The 20,019-nt window shown below is 45.6% G+C and overlaps 1 protein-coding gene across 1 annotated transcript in view; it reads left to right on the top strand.

The window, feature by feature from the left end:
- Nucleotides 1–20,019, top strand: part of DRD4 (dopamine receptor D4) — a 61,665-nt gene that overhangs the window by 28,998 nt on the left and 12,648 nt on the right. Inside the window, exon 2 of the mRNA XM_056851013.1 lies at nt 18,988–19,100. Within this exon, the coding sequence (XP_056706991.1) occupies nt 18,988–19,100 (113 nt within the window). The remainder of the gene's footprint in view (nt 1–18,987; nt 19,101–20,019) is intronic.

Raw genomic sequence — 20,019 nt, 5'->3', positions numbered from 1 at the left:
GCCTGCAAATGTTTCACCGTCCAAGAGAGCTTGTGTCTCCAGTAAATGAACTGACAAGCATTCTTGGCAAGGCTTACCTTGACATGCAGCCACATGTGGTCACCAACACGTAGACCTTCTTAGTGAGAGGTTCCAAGCAGCACTTAATGGCCCCTTGCAGCCTCTGCATTACCCCCATGCTCTAGTGGAACCATGTCTCACAGCCGGTCTTGGGTCCAGAAAGGCAGCTATCTTCCCCTGAAGCATTTGGATCAAGGGAATGAAGAAAACCAGCTTCCTTTGTCATATGAAAGTGCCTTGATGAACTCCTCAAAGGGCTTGAGAAACTCCACTGTCTGGGAGAGGATCAGTCACTCCTCTTTGCTGAGTGGTCTTCCCCCCCACACACCATGTTGACTTCCAAGGCCATTTTGTCCAGGGCACTCTTCTGCTCCACCAGATGCTCCAGCATGACATGCTGCCCTAATATTTGCGCTGCCATCAGTCACCATGTAACCCATGGAGACATCTTCCTACCCATACCACTAACTTCTTCTTGATGGTGGCAGAGATTTTTGCCACCATATGTTCCTTGTCCAGTACCTTGGCATGAAGCAAAGCCTGGCAGCCTCTTTCATCCTGCCTAGTGTTAGTTTCACCACCCCTACCCAGAACATTTGTGGGTTGTGCATGGCCAGCAAGAGGTACCCGTGCTGTGTTGTAAGTGAAGGACTTTGCACTGTTTCTTAACCTCAGACTCCAGAGGGGGACAAGACTAGTGAGTCAGAGAGATTAGAGGGGTCAAGACACTGGGGCATCCTTTCTCTACTGCTCTGACCTATCCCTTTGATGTGTAGATTGGTACTCTTAGGGAAACTTCCTTCCTTCCTGCTTCTTCCTCACCTCCTCACACACACTGGCACTCTTCTCCATCTTGCCACCATGAGGGAAGGGCGCATATTCCTGGATCTCCCTCCATCCTAGTTAGTTAGAATAGATAGGCAACTATACTTTATCCTATCCAGAAATGGATTTCCTACAATAAATGAAGTATATTAGTTAAAAAGACAAAAGGCTCCTGGCAGCTTTGTTCCTGGCACACCCAGAGGTTTGGATGGGCTTCTCTGTGCACAACAGCCTTTGTGCACTCTGCTAATTTAACAGGGATTTGGGTATAATGAAGCCCTCACAATCCAACATGCTTCTCCCGAGGGCAGGTCCAAATGTTGGATATAAAGTGCACAGCTCTCACACAAGCATAGGACAGCTGTGCCTTGCACATGACCCTGAAACAATTCCAACTCAGTGTGGTGCAAGCAGGGATGGTGCACCGAGGCTGGACGTCTTGGAGCAGCCTGCAGAACCTGCCAGTTTCAACAATAGAAAAGGAGATGCCTGAGGGAGAAGGGGGTTGAGATGGCAGCACCTTGGGGTGCACTTCCAGCTGCAGCCTCTCTTCGGAAGGCCTGCTGGACTCTGGAGGAATCAGAGAAGGGGCACCTGGGTGAACTTGAGAGCTCAAAGACTCTCATCCCCCAAGTTCAGCCCAAAAGACAGCTCAGAATACTCCTACTGTGGTGGAGTCGTAACAGCTTGACAGATGGCGTTCCAACCACCGCCTTGCGAGGCTTCTTCACTGTACCGCCCCAGCTACGGGAGGGGGTGGTGGAAGGCTGCTGTGGGGCAGGCCTCTGCCCAGACGGGGGAAAAGCCACGGCCTTCCCTTCCCCCTACTATTCTTTTGCTTAGACTTTCCCTCCGGCTTGCTGCACTCCCCTCCTGTCGCTCGGTCTGTCCTGCTGGACTACTTCACCAAAGTAAGTTAGCTGCTACAGTAGGCTACACATGCACCAGGGAATTCAGTTCCGAGCATGATTTCCCAGAGCACATCTGGTCACCAGGTCATGTAAGGGACAAAAGGACTTCATAACATGTAGTTAAGCCCAGGATCTGATCCCTGATTAACTGGAAAATGGGTTTTGTTTTTATGGTATGCCATTGTTGCGAAGGATGTCAATTTTTGTTTCAACAACATAAACTTGATGTAGTGGTTAAGATGTCAGACTAGGACCTGGGAAAACCAGGTTTGAATCCCCACTCGTGACATGGAAGCTTGCTGGGTGGCCTTGGGCCAGTCACACACTCTCAGCCCTGACCCTTGCTAGTATTTGGATGGGAGACCTGCAAGGAATACCTGGGTGATGCTGAGGGAGGTAATGGCAAACCACCTCCGAAAACTCTCTTGCCTTGAAAACCCCACAGGATCCCCATAAGTCAGCTGTGACTTGACTGCAAAAAAAACCCCTCCAAAAAACCACCCAGGATCTGATCCCTGATTAACTGGAAAATGGGTTTTGTTTTAATGGCATGCCATTGTTGCTACGGGTGACCGTTTTTGTTTCAACAACATGGATTTGTTTGGTAAGCTAGCGTGTAGTGCCTTTTGTGCTGCTTTATGTGCTTATGCTGAAATTGAATTCTCAGAAAGGAAGGGGGGGGAACGACTGCCCCCGTGAGCTATGACTGAGCTGATGAGTTTTGTCTTATTTGCAGAAGAAGTACTTCACAGGTACGGGCCACAAGCCTTACTATGTAAGGTCATCTTGACATGGCCATAGGCAGCAGCTAGAGAGAGTCTCCTGAGACGGCACACTATGCCTGTAACATTGTGTAAAGTCTGCCTAACTGTAAATTGTCTGAGTCGAAATTAGCGATGGTTTTAACACTTCTGTCAGCAGCCCCAAACGGTTATTGCAGCTAAATGGAAGGATGTTGATACAGAATTGGTTTGATAAAATATGGCATTTATTTGTAATGGGAAAAATCCAAGATGGTTTGGACTCCTTAAATAAGGATAGCCCTTCCAGTTTTGTAGAAAGTTGGTTTCCGATAGTTCAATATTTGATTGACCTTGATAATCTTCCTTCAAATTTAATATATCATAACTGGCTGTATTTTTGAACGGGAAATGTAAGGTTGAGTGTAGTTGACCGGTTGTTGTAGTTAATAAGGGCAGTATGTATTGAATTGTATTGTATGATATGTTATATCAATAAAGTGTAAAAAAAAAAAAGTAAAAAAAAAGTCTGTCGTCTGAGAGTCTTGAACAGCCAAACTTGTCATGGAAAATGCTGGAAAATCTGTGTGCCCAAAAACGGAAGGTGGAGAAAATCCTCTGGCAGATGTATTGGCCCTGAGCACTATTTACAGGAGGCTTGAGCCGTTTAAGAGATCTCAGACATTACATAGAGCGCTTCGACAAGCTAATCTCCTGCAAGTTTAATCAGTTAATAATTTATCATGTGACTAGTGTGAAGCTAGTTTGGCCTTTATTAATGTAAAATCAGTCAGGCATCAAAGAAGACATGAAAAATACATGCGCGGGATAATGGTGAAGTGTCAGGCTCTGACAGAATCTTTTATTTTTTAATTCTGTTTTAATACAAAATATTATCATAAATACAATTAGCTTATTTTCATACTTTAATTTGTGTGAAGGTGGGGGCAGTAGCAGTGCAAAAGGGGTGAAGAGAATGATTGGGTTGGATCCAGCTCTTTACATGCAGAAGGTGCTGGCTGCCACAGATCTTCCCAATTCCTCTCCCCCCACCCCAGTTTATTCTAGGAACTGAGCACCTATGTAGGCTAGTAGGTCAGGTATCTGCAGTGGGGAGGGGGAAGAGAACAACAACACCCTTTCTGCCTCTTCTACTAGTGTAGTTCCCCTGACAGAAGAGGAAGAAGGGAGCAGTTTCACCCTCTCCTCACTGGCATCCATGAACCCACATGGCCGTTACTTGCTTGACCTCAGCCAGTCCTGGGTGCAAGGCTGCCCGGACAAGTCTCGTTCGTCCGGCAGAGTTCAAAAAAAGAATGGGGGAGAAAAAGAGGCAAAGAGGAGAAAATGGGCTAAAAAGAAGGGGGGAAGGAAAAATGGCAGAGGCAGGTCGTCTCGGGAGAGCTCGACAAGTCACCAGCTTCGTTCAGTCCCGCTGTTGAGTGCTGGAGCCTGAAACTCTTCTCCCCCAGGGCCCCTAAAAAGCATAGGTACCCCTCCAACTGGTGAATGCTGAGGGCAAGTTAGCCGAGGCTGTGTTGCCCTTCGGCCATGTCTGCCGGAGGTCATGGCCGTTACGTGCTGTACTTGCCAAAAAATAGGTTGATCTGTATCTGGAGTACCTTCTGTCAGTTGTGTTTGGTTTACCAACTCTCCGCATGGACACAGTCTTGTGTGGTTTCCCCACTTCTGGTGTGGCTGCCAATATAATGCATTGGCAACAGGGCTTCCACCTGGCAAGTTTCCCAGTATTTTCCCTGCCCCCAGTAGCGGCCATACCCCCGCCCTAGGCCACTGGGCTTTTTCAAGTTGTAAACAAATCGGCAATTGAATATCATTACTTTGATAGCCCATTATAACAATATGTGTAACGGGTTCTCTGATTTCTCAGCTTTCATTTTTTTTTAAAAGTAAGTCCCTAGCCTCTTCTGTTGTATGCCTTTCTCCTTATATCTCCACAATAGAAAGGCATAGAGATTTACTTTTAAAGAAAAGGAAGTTGGGAATTCAGACAATTTTTATACATTTTGTTATAACAGTATATCAGTATAACGATATTCAGTGGCCAATTTTTAAAAAGAACTGGTGGAGGGAAGAAATGGCCACTGTGGAGACGGGGTAAGAGAAAATGGCTGCTATGCAGGCAGTAAAATCTAGACTTTGCCCACCCACACAGCAGCCATCCAGTCTTCACTGTGATCTTTCCCGAAACATTCGCCGCAAAGTAGGTTTGAGAAAGATTTGGGAAAAGCTCGGGGAACATCAGGAGGTACACAAATGCACCATGATGCGGGAGGGGGGCAGTCAGGGGAAACAAAACACTTCCATCAGCATTGAACCCAGGGCAGATAACCCATGGGTGGTCCTGCAGATATGAGCGTCCAAAGCCGTGAAGGGCATTATCTATGATAGCCAGTACCTTGAATTGAGGCCAGTATCTGCTGGGCAGCCAGTGGAATGACTGCAGAATGGGTGTAGTGTGCATGTTCCACCTAGCTCCTGATAGTAGCCCAGCGGTGGCGTTTTGTGCCAATTAGAGTCTCCATGTTGACTTCAAGGGTAGACCTATGTAGAGAGCATTACAGTAGGCTAGTCTCAGTGCATGAACCATTAGGAGACAATGTGTTGTTGATGCTTTGAACACACACAAGTGCACAAAATCAAACAAAAAAAACCCCACAACCTGCTCCAGTTTGACTTCAGATTGACACCACTGAGTAGTGCATCATGCAGACAACATGTACAAGAAAAGCTTGTGTTTACTTGTCCCAGCTGAACTGCTGTTATTCAACTGATGCTACTTTTTAGCATTACTTTAGTGTATAATTTTCACTTGCCAGGAATGGTTCTGTAATTTGCAAAAAAATTGCCATTTAAGTCAGTATAGCAGCTCACAAAAAGTTTTGTTTGGTTTATCAGTGAATTTCAGTGGGGTGGTCTCTAGACTGAATCTATGGTAAGCTCTGGGGACAGCAGAAATATATATATTGCTAAAGTAAGTCCGGAAAGATTGCCAGATACATTGACAGGTGAGCAGTTTATCACCTTTGCTGTACATTTTTTTTTCATACATTGTTAATTGTGCCAGATATGACTGTATTGAGGGCTGAGATGCTTTCTACATGCCTAAGACCAGACTCTTTGCTAAGGCGATTGCTCTAAAAATGGGCAAACATTGCTACGTTGAGGACCCTCTTTGGGTGGAAAGGTGGCATATAAATGTTTTAAATGAATAAATAAAACATTGTACATTGGCAGAAGCATCTGAGTGTTGGAAACAAAAATTATGCAACATACCCAAGATGAACTTTAAATAGCTAAAAACCACCTCCCAGAAGGAAAGAACTGGAGACATGCTGAGCATATGTCTGAAATGTGCTGCAGGTGCAATCACAGTGCAAACCTGAATACATATTGATGGCATGCAAGTGTACAGCTAGGGCATCTTGAAAAAGAGAAGGGAAGTGCCATGAGGACTCTTTCAAACTAATTGTGCAAGAAAGCCCCTCATTTCCTGAATAGAGTCAGACTCAACACACTTTTTTTGCTGCCTCATAGAGACCCTGCCTCTGTTTGTAAGAACTCTAGGGCCACAAGAAAGGATGCAGCAGCACCATCTCCCATATCAGTCTCCAAAAACTATGGGCAAAAACGCATGGTTGCTTTAGCCTTTTTTTATTCCCTGTTTCAGCCAGGATTCAGCCAGGATCGAATGCATGCGTTTTCACCGAACGTGTGTTCGATCCTGGCTGAATCCTGGCTGAAACAGGGAATAAAGGAGGCTAAAGCGACCATGCGTTTTCGCCCAAAGAGTCTTCTTTTGCTCTAGGAGTTTCTGGCATTCTGTTTGCACTGCACTGCTGGTGAGAAGGGCAAGGACCGTGACCCTCTGAGACTTTGGCCTATATGAGGAACAGTGCAGAAAAATGGGTGCTTCATATGGTCTCGGGGCCAAGGAGCGCTTTGCCGCAAAGCCAAGCTCTCGAAGTTTGAACTTGGAAACTTTGCTGCTTGCTTCTTTGATTCTCCTCATAATAGTTCACCATCTTTTGGAAAATTCATGTCGGGCAGTAAACTAGCCTTTCTTGAAGCTCCAGTGGCTGACTACTGTTGCCGAGTTCCTCTGCTTTGTCAGTAGCAACCTGGTAACTAGAAATGAATGCAGCATTTTCACCTCTAGCGCTGCTGTAGTTTTAGAGGAATATGCGACTCCTGAGATATTCAGTGGTGTGCTTTAGGCAGAACTGCCATGTCTGAAGGATTACCTTTCTTGATATCAGCCTGTGTACCAACTTAGCTCTTCCCACCAGTTTCTCTTACCTTTTCCCGCTTGAGGAGGTGCAAGAGTGTGCATAGATGTCATTTAGTTTTATGAAAAAAATAAGAGGTGTTTTATTAACATTTGAGGAATGTCATAACAAAGTGAAATAGTATGGGAATAATTAAAGGGAAGTGCCCAAATAATCAGGATCCTGGGCTGGCCCTATTAAGATGCCATTTTATGCTATGCCGTTAATGTATTGGTAATAGCTGAAACTGCTGTAATATTCACATTAACAGTTCATTTTTCTTTGTATTGCTTCATGTGTTTGACATACTTGAAATGGAAGAGTTAAGGAAGAACAGGTCGAGTAGCCCTTAACCAGACATCCAAAAACTGGGATGACCCAAACACCGGAGGTTTTGAAGCCGACATGCAGGCATGACTCACAGGCCCTCAGCAGCGTACCAAGCCTCCCCCACCTTTGCTTTCGGATGGTTGAGTGTACACAGAATTAGTAAAATACTGTTTACAATTACATTCAGGCTATGTGTATAAAGTATACGTAAGCATATATAAAACATAAATGAATTTTGAGTTTAGACTTAGATCCCATCCCCGAGATATCTGATTACGTATATGCAGATATTCAAAAATATGGAAAGATCCGAAATAGGGGAACACTTCTGGTCCCAAGCATTCTGGATAAGTGGTACTAATGGATAAGGGATATTAATATGTGTGTGTGTGTGTGTTAAGTGCTGTCAAGTCGCTTCCGACTCATGGCGACCCTATGAATGAAAGTCCTCCAAAACGTCCTATCTTTGACAGCCTTGTCAGATCCTGCAAATTGAAGGCTGTGGCTTCCTTTATTGAGTCAATCCATCTCTTGTTGGGTCTTCCTGCTGCCCTCAACTTTTCCTAGCATGATTGTCTTTTCCAGTGACTCTTGTCGTCTCATGATGTGACCAAAATACGATAGCCTCAGTTTAGTCATTTTAGTTTTTAGGGTCAGTTCAGGCTTGATTTGATCTATAACCCACTGATTTGGGGTTTTTGGGCAGTCCACAGAATCCGTAACCCTCTCCTCCAACACCACATTTCAAAGGAATCTATTTTCTTCCTATCAGCTTTCTTCACTGTCCAGCTTTCACACCCATACATAGTAATAGGAATACGATGGCATGAATTAATCTAGTTTTGGTGGCCAGTGACACAAGGGATATTAATAGTTTGGATTAAATTAGAATTTTTAAACATGGTGGCCTAAATAGCCCAGTTTGCCAGAGTTTGGAAGCTAAGCAGGGGTGGCCCCGGTCAGTACCACAGGGGCTGCTGTATGGAGGAAGGCAATGGCAAACCACCTCTGTTGCCTGGAATGCCCTGTGGATGATGATGAATCAGTTGTGACTCAGTGGTGTGTTCTTCTTCTTGCAAACAAATCCCATTGGAAATAACTTCGTTAGCCACTGGTATGTATGCATTATATATGTGTTTGTTTTGATCTGCTGCAGTAACAAAATCTTAAAAGAAAAATCTGGCCTGCTCCACCAGAATGGTATGTACATCCTCTGCAAGAAGCAGAGAATTCTCTGTAGTTGCTTCTGTGCTTTGGAATAATCTGAGAATGTGTGAAAGCCTCTCTGATGGCATTTAGGAAGGCCCTTTCCTGACAGTTGAATGGGTGGGGTAGGTCCAGATTTTGTACCTCTGGTGCAAACTTTTGTATATGTTTATGTGTACTGTACGTACACACATTTAGCAGTGGGGTTTTTTTTAAGGATGATTGGGTGTTTCAGTGTTATAAATCACCTTGAGCAGAAATTAGGAAGGCAGCATATACAGTTGTCAAACAGTGGCCAGGACTGGATTTGCCATTAAACTGTGGTTGCTGATTTTTTTACTGGACCTATTTGTGTGCCTTTGAGAGCAATTGGGAAGAAAATAAGGTGGCACTGGTAAATAGGAGGGGGGGAAGGGGCTGTGGCTCAGTGGTAGGGCATCTGCTTGGCATGCAGAAGGTCCCAGGTTCAATCACCAACATCTCCAGTTAAAGGGACTAGGAAAGTAGATGATGTGAAAGACCCCTGCCTGAGACCCTGGAGAGCCACTGCCGGTCTGAGTAGACAGTGCTGACTCTGATGGACCAAGGGTCTGATTCAGTAGAAAGCAGCTTCATGTGTTCATGTGAAAGGAGGAACCAGGTGCAAGGAGAACAGTTTATTTGGCCAGTACATTTTCCAATGAGCTTCATCAGGGGATCTCAAGCTGAAATTTATCTTGCTCCCAGCCTGGTCAAACAGGCAAAGCTTTCCCCATCACTACCTCTGTGCCAAAAAAAGCCTCACCTGTTAAATTCTTGCTCAACAGATTGTTATTAAAATCACAAGAGTAGTGTCAGAAAACAGGGCATTACCCTACATTGAACTTGCCACGTGTTGTATATAATGAGGGTTACCAACAGCCCCTCTGGCTTTTCTTTTAACATCAGTTTGTTCTGCAGCACATACCCGATGATGTTATTTAGCTCTAAGCCATGAAAAGGATCGGCTGCAGACTTCTACATTTTAAACCTCTACTAAAGGAGCAGATTTTTTTTTCCTGGCCAATGGGTGACCTTATATATGATTGGAAGCTTTTTTACTGGCTTTCTGCTTGTGCTTACTTAAGTCTAACGTGTAGAAATGTAGTACATTAAGCTTTTTCTAGCAAGAAAGTAAAGGATGAGGAAGACTTAGGCTGCAGTTCTGACGGTGGGGGCCTGAATCTCCTTAGGAACCAGCATGACCAGCGGAGCCTGGTGTAGGTGCCATTTTAAAAAGGTAAAGGTCCCCTGTGCATGCACCAGGACATTCCTGACCCATGGGGTGACGTCACATCCCGACGTTTCCAAGTCAGACTTTTTTACGGGGTGGTTTGCCAGTGCCTTCCCCAGTCATCTTCCCTTTACCCCCAGCAAGCTGGGTACTCATTTTGCCCACCTCAGAAAGATGGAAGGCTGAGTCAACCTTGAGCCGGCTACCTGAAACCGACTTCCGTCGGGATCTAACTCAGGTCGTGAGCGGAGCTTTTGACTGCAGTACTGCAGCTAACCACTCTGCGCCACGGGGCTCCTAGGTGCCATTTTATCATGTAATAAAGTGGCACCGACACCAGTGCAGGGGCAAACACGCTGGAGCCGCACGCTGCACAATTGCCTGCCCAGCCCCCAAGGCGGCATTTCTCCAGCACATGGGCCTGCGGCGGTGTGAAACAGGGCGTCCCCTAGGGCACGACTGACATTAGTCAGCTTCCTGAAGGCTTTCAGGCCAGGAACGCCCACTTTTCCTGGCATGAAGTTATGCCAGCTAAAATTGTGGTGCAACCCATAAAAGCCCTGTGACGGATAAGGGGCTAATCTGCAGCAAGAGCTGACAGACCAAGAGTGGGCAGAGCCAGAGAGCTGACACTCTGAGCGACAGAAAAGCATTCAAAGCTTGGGACCCAGCCTGGATAGAAGGCTGTGAAAGTAGTCGAAGCTTGGGACCCAGCCTGAGAGAGGGCTGTGATAGATTGGAAGCTTGGTAGCGAGACTGAGCGGAAGCCAGACTGTACTCTGTGAACCTGAGGGGTTCTGTGAAAGCCGAAGCTACTGACACACACACAACCTGTGGTAGTGACAGGGGTGAGAATTGGGTCAGAGAGGGCCCATTCTCAGGTCACAAAGGGGAATTAGTCTCTGAGGTAGAGCTATTCCGGGTAGCAGGAAGGTGTGGAGGATTACAGCCACTGAGGTGGGGTAGTCAGAGAAAGAGCTAGGCTGGGGACAGAGATGAGAGTCTGAAGCTAAATGACAGTTTTGAAAGCTGAATCTGAATAGTCGTTCTAAGGGTTAGAACTAAAGCTGAAGCTGAATGTGTATAATAGTTCTGAGAGATAGAACTAAGCTTGAGAACTGAAGGAACTTGTGTGTGAAGGAAACATCTAAGCTATTTCTCTGAAGCAATCTTGCTTGTATCAATCTAACTCTGAGTTTTCCCTCCAAAATATTCTGCCTTTTCCTTAAAAACCAATCTCTGTAAGTTCTCTTTAACAAACTTCCCTGTTTTCTCTGTTTAAGCCTCTTGTCTCCTATTTCTCACTGAGGTAAATACGGGTGTGGGACTGGAGGAGAAGAAGGAAAATAATTCTCCTCACAAATATACTCAGGCCAACGCCTTTTCCCCTCAGCATATACGGCCGGGCTGAGTGAGTGGGATATTGAAGTGGTTGGAAGGGTGTGTGTGTCATAAGCCCCCATTATAGGAGTTTGACAGTTTGCCACCCCTTTCAGCACAGCCACGCCCCCAGGGCGTCGACCAGGTGGCCAGCCGATTAGCAGGGGGTGGAAGGGGGCCAAGCCCCCACAGCGCTGCCCAATAGCGGAGCCCTACCCCCTTCATAAGCACTGGTGTCCCCCCCCCCCCGCACATACCTTCTGGCAGGTAAAGTGTACGTGGCTCGAAATGCTGTCTCTGAGCTCCCCACCGTGGGGACTTAGAGTGAGCATTTCCCCACTAGTGGCGGTGGAAATAGCACAAGGAGAGCGCTTTGCACAACAGGGCTGGCACTTTGCAAAAAACAACGACACCCCACCCCACCTGGGAGAGCCATGTCCACACACATCTGTGGCTGAGCTCTCCCGCTCAACTTCCATTTCAGATATAACAGATCACAGACAGGACCTGATGGGGTACCTGTGCCATTACAGCAGTGGTTCCCAACCTTTTTTTGACCAGGGACCACTAGAACGTTTTTGTTCGGTGCAGGGACCCCAAGGTTCAAAATAAAAATTCAGAGAATTTGAAAATAAACTTTAATCATAACTGTGAGTTAAACATTAAACTTAGAATAATATTTGAATATATATATTTTATAATAGAGAACTTTTAATTGAAAATATTAATTTATTATGGGTTTATAACTTTGTTTCGCGGACCTTAATTTAGTTCTCGCGGACCCCTGGGGGTCCACGGACCCCTGGTTGGGAACCAGTGCATTACAGGTAAACTGGGCAATGCATTCCCAAAGCACCTCCTTTCCCCCTCCCTGGGTTAGCAGCCCTCCGGGGCCAGGCAGCTTGTGTGCTCATCAGTGCCCAGCAGCGGCTAGAGCTCTGGGGGCCACATGTTGCCCTCGCCCCCAGTCCCCGACAAGGAGGGGGTGTGATGTTCTGAGATGAGGGCACGGCGGGGGGGCAGAGACAGATCTGTAGTGGTGTTATGCAAACATACATGGTGATGGTGGTGGTGGAGGTTGTTTTTAAGTGGAGTATTACACTATTCTGGAGCAGCGCTGCGCCTACACCATTAAAAAAAATAATTTTATAACTGTTGTTTTATTTATAGTGGAAGGTGCCTTGAGTGCCGCAAGTAGAAAGGCAGCTAATAAATGTTTTAAATAATAAAATCAGTAATCATGAGGATGGCACAATAATGTGGGGGGGAGCACAAGCCACATCTTGTGTGAAAGGGAAACCACAGATTAGAAAGTGTCAGAAGTTGTATTTCAGACCAGAGGCAAAGGAGAACAGGGCTGTTATACCTTTAATAGTTGTGTGTCAAAGGGACTCTACACTGGTGCAGTTTTCCTCACATATATCAGCCAATTCTGTCATCTCCATAACGGGTACAGGTACTGGATCAACCCTGTCTTCCTTATTTTTATGTGAGTCTGCAAAAGAGAGAGAGAGCCTCTTGCTTCAAATGGAAAACAAACTCCTTCCTCCCAACCATTTTTAATGAGGAATACCGGCAAGCCTGGGAAATTACCAAGAGGCCTGGTGATAAAGCTGCAAGGAGAACCAACTGGTCCCCTTCCCTTTTGGAGCACAATTTGCCTGTCAATTGAGAAGTGGTGGAAGCAGGAGCAGATGCTGGGCATTTGGAGATCAGAGCAGATTAGCAGAGGCTGCGTGTGTACAATCCTCTGGACTGGCACATTCTGCATATCTGGCACCTGGCCATTAATCACCTGGCTTATTTTTTTTGTTTGTTTCCAGAACAACAGCAGTTTGCAGTTTCAATGTCACCTTTGTGTGCTTCTCTGCTCCCCCTTTTCTAATCTCTAACGGAAGCCATTGCCAAGCTTTTCAGTCTCAGTTCAGACGGTATCTGATCATCCCAGTGGCATTGCTTGATGAGCCTGTGGGCGCCATGGGGATTTGGCGAACAGGATGCCACCACGTAAAACGTCTGCCACGGAGAGCTGGGGCCGATCACAAAAGGACAGGAGGTTACAAGGAAAGCATCCTGCATGGGGCTTTTTAACGTGACAGAGCTTTCAGAATTGGAAGCCGCCCCTGCAATGGTGCAGTTCATTTTACCCCTTCAGGGTTCTGTCTCCTCAATTTCCGTGTAAATCAGGCTTCACTCTCTGATTTATGAGGGAACCATGGTTTGATAGTTTGTATTGGTGGCATGTAATAACACCCATGAGAAATGATCAGAAAGGAAGAGGGGGTGGGGAAATTAACCTGGGGACAGTGGAGGAAGGATCTGTTCTTAAAGCAGGATCTCAGTTTGCAATCATAGAATCATAGAGTAGGAAGGGACCACCAGGGTCATCTAGTCCAACCCCCTGCACAATGCAGGAAATTCACAACTACCTCCCCCCCACTCCCCCAGTGACCCCTACTCCATGCCCAGAAGATGGCCAAGATCTCCTCCCTCTCATCTTCTGCTGAAGGTCATAGAATCAGCATTGCTGACAGATGGCCATCTAACCTCTTCTTAAAAACCTCCATGGTATGCTGTGGGCTGCTTTATGTCTGCAGTGCCAGGGTCGGAGTTGGTCATACTATCACTCCACCCTCTTTTGAAAGTTTTGTGGTGATGTGTGTGTGTAAAGTGCCATCAAGTCACAGCCGACTTATGGCAACTCCTTTTTGGGGTTTTCATGGCGAGAGACTAACAGAGGGGGTTTGCCAGTGCCTTCCTCTGCACAGCAACCCTGGACTTCCTTGGTGGTCTCCCATCCAAATACTAACCAGGGCTGACCCTGCTTAGCTTCTGAGATCTGACGAGATCAGGCTAGCCTGGGCCATCCAGGTCAGGGATACAGGCCTATAATCAGCCCTTACAAAATGCATCCACGGTGAGCAATTTGTACCAACCCAACATTGCTCCGTGCTGTCTGCCTTTCTGTGATCATGGTGGGTTTTGTTTTCATTTCCCCTGTCCCATTCCCCTATGATGGCCATTCCCTACCACCTGCACCACCAAGGGGTAGGGTTGCCAGGTCCCTCTTTGTCACCAGCGGGAAGTTTATGGGGTGGGGCCTGAGGTGGGTGGGGTTTGGGGAGTGGAGGGACTTCAATGCCATAGAGTCCAATTGCCAAAGCGGCCATTTTCTCCTGGTGAACTGATCTCTAATGGCTGGAGATTAGTTGTAATAGCAGATCTCCAGCTGGTACCTGGAGGTTGGCAGCCCTACCAAGGGGGGAGAGGTTAAAATCATCAACAAAATTCTGTAATGATTTGTCAATTAATGATTGGAAAAAAGCAAAAGCAAAAGAGCCCCCTAAGTGGTGTGGGGAGAGGGAAATGGGTCCCACAGGGGACTGTGGCAGAGAAAATGGTGCCAATGTGGATGGGACGAGGAACGATCTGGTGTTTCCTTTCCATGTGGGTCCTACTTTGGCTTTGCTGTGATCTTTCAAAAAAAGATGGTAGTATTTATTTGTTTGTTATTCAGATTTATAGCCTGCCCTCATTCCCTGCCAAGGCTGGGCTCAGAGCGGGTAACAACCTCTAAAATACATAAAACTGTAGAACAATAATTTAAAACCTCATATTGAAACCGTAAACCAAATGGCCTTACACTAACCCTAACCCCCCACAGATGTCAAGAGTGCCGGTGGGGAAGGATGGGGAGGACAGTAATGATGGATAAACTTGCAGCTGCCCTCAGTTATAGGCCTGGTGGGATAGCTCTGTTATCCCAGGGCCCTGATATCACTAGGAAGACTATTCCACCAGGCCAGGGCCAGGCCTGACCCTTGTTGAGGACAGCCGTGCACTCTTCAGGCCGGGGACCACCAGCAGATTATTACCAGCAGAGCATAGAGCTCTGTAGGGGGCGGGGTACTAGGAGAGGCAGTCCTGAAGGTACAATGGTCCCAGACCGTGTAAGGCTTTAAAGGTCAAAAACAGCACCTTGAACCTGATCCGGTTTTGCAGGTTTTGGAAAGACCACAGGAAGGTTGGAGAAAACTCAGGTGGTGCACAAAAGCACCATGTTGCCAGGGAAAAAGTGATCTCTATTAGCATCCACGGTGGTCCAAGCACCAGATGTGGCAGTACCTGAATGTAGATCATTTGACTGCTACACAAAGTGTATTCATGCAAATCCTTGAATGCAGTTTCTCTAGTAGTCTTACTAGTGTGTGTGTGTAAAGTGCCTTCAAGTCGCAGCCGACTTATGATGACCCCTTTTTGGGGTTTTCATGGCAAGAGACTAACAGAGGTGGTTTGCCAGTGCCTTCCTCTGCACAGCAACCCTGGACTTCCTTGGTGGTCTCCCATCCAAATACTAACCAGGGCTGATCCTGCTTAGCTTCTGAGATCTGACGTGATCAGGCTAGCCTGGGCCATCCAGGTCAAGGCAGTCTTACTAGACTGCTTCCTATTTTGTTACTTCCTGTTTTACAGGTTTTGTTAATTGGAATGTTCCTGTGTTCTGCAAATCATTGTTGTGTGTGATAAGTTGCTACATGGCAGTTGTTAATGTATGTACATATTTGCAAATCGGATTTGAGCAAGCCAGCTTTATCCCGGATTCTTGGCATTCTTATGTCTATCCCCCCGGTGCAGAAATGGTACTGTAAGTGTAAACTTAATGGAGAAAGCAGCTCTAAGCGACCTAATTCTCACTAAGGTGGTAAACCATTGTCTGACCTGTTCCACCATAGACTGCAAATGTGAACTCACGTGACTGAGTGCTCCCCCATGAAAAAAGTCTTACATACAGAAACTCAGGCTAAAACTTTCTTCCTGCCGTATAGATTTGTATGTTTTATATGGAGGAACATTCAATAATGTGAGCCCCCAGCTGGTTTATGTCCACCTCAGTAGGAGCTAGTAGGGTTGCCGGGACTGCAGCCAGCAACCCCTGGGAGAAATTGGGGATGGGGGCTTGGCATTCTGGTGTGGTGCCAATGCACTGATATCACTTCTTGGAAAAACCTGAAATGATGTCATTAGATGCTCTAGAATTTACAAAAATTCTATGGTTTACCATCGAGTTGTTGTAAATTCTAGAACGTCCATTGCATCACTTCCAGTGCACATTCCGCCCCCATTTCCTGCTGCTGGCACCTGAGGTGCTGGCGGGCAACACAGCAGGATGCCAGGATGCTGGCATCCCTAGGAACTAGGGTTATGTCTTTTTTATTTTCATGTTTAAGGGGGTTGCCCTAAGGAATGCAGAGTTTATGTATGATAAAGCTGCAGTCGGAAGGGCAAGTAATAAACCCAGCTTGAGTGTTTTTTGGGACAATAATACTAGACCAAAATGACCTATTAATGTTTTCAAAGAAAGAATATATAAATCAGAAATAAAAATGAGTATGAAGGTAAGATTACAGCTACAAAATCTCTGTCAGGAGAGCCAATTGTAGAAGTTAATATGGCCCCATTGTGTTGGGGCCATATTAATCAGACATCAGCCAAATTACAGTTATTTCTGTTTTACAGGTCTTGAGAGAGAATCTAGCCTTTGCTGAGTAATTTTCCAATAATGTTCAGTATAAATAAAATTGCCGGCCGCTGTGGTGACTAGCAGCCATTTCATTATGCCAAAGGGTAGATTAATCTCTTCCCATCTGAAAAGAAAGAAACATTGGAAGGCTCAAAAAAGAGGAGGAAAGCTTTGCTGGTACAGCACATTAGTTCCCTCCCAAACCTCACTGTAGTTTTTTGTCTCCTTTTGTCCCTTTGTCTGAACGCCCCTCCAAAAAAACTTTCCCCCCTCAAATGGCTTCTTTGTTTGTAACTAGGGCTGTGATTCAGCTTTAAGTTTTCCTTCTAGAATGTAGGAAAATCATGTTATTAACAGTGCTTTCTTACCTATCCAAAATGTGCAGTGTATTGGTGGGGTTTGATTCTACAGATCACTTGCGCTTCAACTAGTGCAGACTTTCACCAGACATTATTGAATGACATTTCCTTTAATTATCTACTACTGGGCAATCAGGAAATTTTGAAATCTTGTTGACCTAGACATAGTGGATAGCTCTATGGTAACAACATTCCATTTAATTTTGATTTCTCAACAAAGTACAGGGGAGATCTCCCTTAATTTGGTAGTATGTACAAGGGAAAAAATTCTCTTTCTCTGGAAAAAATAGTTTGATTGCCATAATGGAATCAGTAACAATAATATAAGAGAAACACACATCTAAGATGCATTAAATCTATTAATTTGATAGAAATCCTTTCCTTTTATTATTAAGCTCATATGACCAAAGGTCTTGAGCATAAAACCAATACGTCACAACAGATCAAACAGACAAACCAATATAACATGACAGAGCACAAAGACAACAAGATACCAAATCAATAAAATACATAGCTCATAAAACCTATAACACATTAGAAAATAAGATATAACAATGAGCCTTTACAATTTCTCATAAAATCAACTAGTGCTCATTGTAACAAAGTTTTAGGGTGATCACTATTGTCAAATATTTTGCAACAGATCGGATTATTTGTGGATGAGGATCTGCTAATAATAATGATGATACCACACAGGGCTCGACAAGGAGCTGGTATCTAGACAAAATAGGAAAAATCTAGGGGCAGCCCATTGATCACAAAAAAAGCAAAAGATGGTCTGCAGTCTCTAATATACCACATACACAAGCATAAAAACGTTCTGAGAATGGTATTTTAACGAATCGTCCTCTTATTTCGGCAGTCCTCAGGACATTCAATCTGGGGAGCATAAAAGCACACCTATGGCTAGGCACTGTAAGGAGTTTCAAATATGGGGGAAGGGCCAAAGGAAGAGAAATCGTGAGCACATTTATCAAGTATTTGTGCATTTAGTGAATGTGGATTCTCTTGTGTTCCATGCTAATGCTTAGGAGGCTAGTGAGGCCAAGCGAGGCATTTAATGAGGTTGTGCAGAACCTGATTTTCTTATCTTGTATTCCAAGGCATGGTAACCTTCCCCTAGCCTGACCCTAAAGACAGACTGAAGGTTAAGGGATAATGAAGCTCTAGTCTAGAAGGTGTGAATAAACCACCTGTGTGGACGTCATCTCAGTGGGAGATTTGTAGCAACAGTGGGGTGGGGATTACTGGACATTAGCACAGGGTTTCGAGATTTATTTTCTTTCTAGGACAATCCCAGATTTTACAAGCATGTCTGAGATTTCCTATTAATACACATTCAGGTGACAAAGAAAGATTTGGGATGCTTTTAACCCATCAAGACTTGCCGCTTGGAAGCTAACCATTGGTTGCTTGGTTACAGGGAAGATTTTGTGAATTTACAGCTGAGTGGAAGGGGCATGAGCGTATTTCTGCTCCCGGGAATATCGATGGCCTCCTTTACTTCTCTCTGTGTGTTCTCCTCCATCATTACTCAAAGCAATAGAAGTCTGCATTGGGTCATATCATAGAGCAAGGTTGTACTGTGTAATGGCTAGCATTCCCAGACCGCAGCCTGGAAGTCGGTTCTAGTTCCTCTAACCTCTTTCTTCCACAGCCCTTTTATCCATCCATCCCCAGCTCACTTGCTGTAGATAAGCTGGGCCCTAGTTGTGGGAGACCAGGCTGGAGAGGAGGCAAGTGAAAGAACTGAGAAGAAACAAGCAGGAGAATCTGTGGCTACAGAACCTACTTTGATTAGTAGTTTTAAAGCTGCATGGCAGATGCCTGGGTTAAAGGTAAAGGTGCAAGCACCAGGTCATTATTGACCCATGGGGTAACATCACATCCCGACGTTTACTAGGCAGACTATGTTTACGGGGATGGTTTGCCATTGCCTTACCCAGCAAGCCTGAGTTGCAGTCTGGAAATCCTGGTTGTGGCCCTCTTTATAGAGGCAGCCATTGTGGAGAACCTTACCATCTGTCTGTGAGACCAGGGGTGGTGGAGAGGAAGTACTTAGTGGTTGGTCCTAAATAAGGGAATCATGGCAGCTCTTCTGTTTTTGTCTTCAGTTCCTGGGAGGCGTGTGGTCGTTGAGCACAGTCCTGTGTGATGCCTTGATGACGATGGACGTGATGCTGTGCACAGCCTCCATTTTCAATCTCTGTGCAATCAGCGTGGATCGGTAAGCACTCCCTCCCCCAGCCTTGAAAGTGCTGGGATTTCCCAGTTTCACTAGATTCTTTTTTAAATTCAGCGCTGTGACAGCGAGATAGATCCTCCCCTGTCTTCCTGACTGTCTCTCCCTCAAACCTCTGATTCAAACCCAAGTGTGTCACGTTCAGGGATGAGGCTCATGTTGCAGTGGCTTAGACAAAGACTTGTATTTATGGGCTAGTTTGTTGCAGAGGATAGGGCTTTCACAAAGGCAGAGTCACATGCACACTCCGACCATTTTTGCAGGGTCAGTTTTGACTAAACTGAGGCTATCGTGTTTTGGTCACGTCATGAGATGACAAGAGTCAATGGAAAAGACAGTCATGTTAGGAAAAGTTGTGGGCAGCAGGAAAAGAGGAAGACCCAACAGGAGATGGATTGACTCAATAAAGGAAGCCACAGCCTTCAATCTGCAAGATCTGAGCAAGGCTGTCAAGGATAGGACATTTTGGAGGACTTTCATTCATAGGGTCACCATGAGTCGGAGGCGACTTGACGGCACTTAACACACAGAGACACATTTTTGAAGCTCACTCAAAGTTCTTTTTTTAAATGCAACCTTTAAAATGACTATTCACGGTCCCGACGCAAAAGGAGAAATTCCACCACCACCCCACTCACCTGCTCCTTCGTTCCTTCTATTCTGTCGTGGTTTTTTTGTTTGTTTGTTTTTTGCATGCTTGTTTGAGGGGATTCTTTGTGGCAGCAGAGCAAACACAAAAGGTTGCTTTAAAGGGGCTCTTAAGTAGGAGCCCTGTGACGCAGAGTGGTAAGCTGCAGTACTGCAGTCAAAAGCTCTGCTCACCACCTGAGTTCGATCCCAACGGAAGTTGGTTTCAGGTAGCCGGCTCAAGGTTGACTCAGCCTTCCATCCTTCTGAGGTCGGT

The sequence above is a fragment of the Euleptes europaea genome, chromosome 6 (genome assembly GCF_029931775.1).
Source record: "Euleptes europaea isolate rEulEur1 chromosome 6, rEulEur1.hap1, whole genome shotgun sequence".
Lineage (NCBI taxonomy): Eukaryota > Metazoa > Chordata > Lepidosauria > Squamata > Sphaerodactylidae > Euleptes > Euleptes europaea.
Note: the sequence above shows the minus strand (reverse complement) of the source record. Positions and strands in the feature narration are given on the sequence as shown.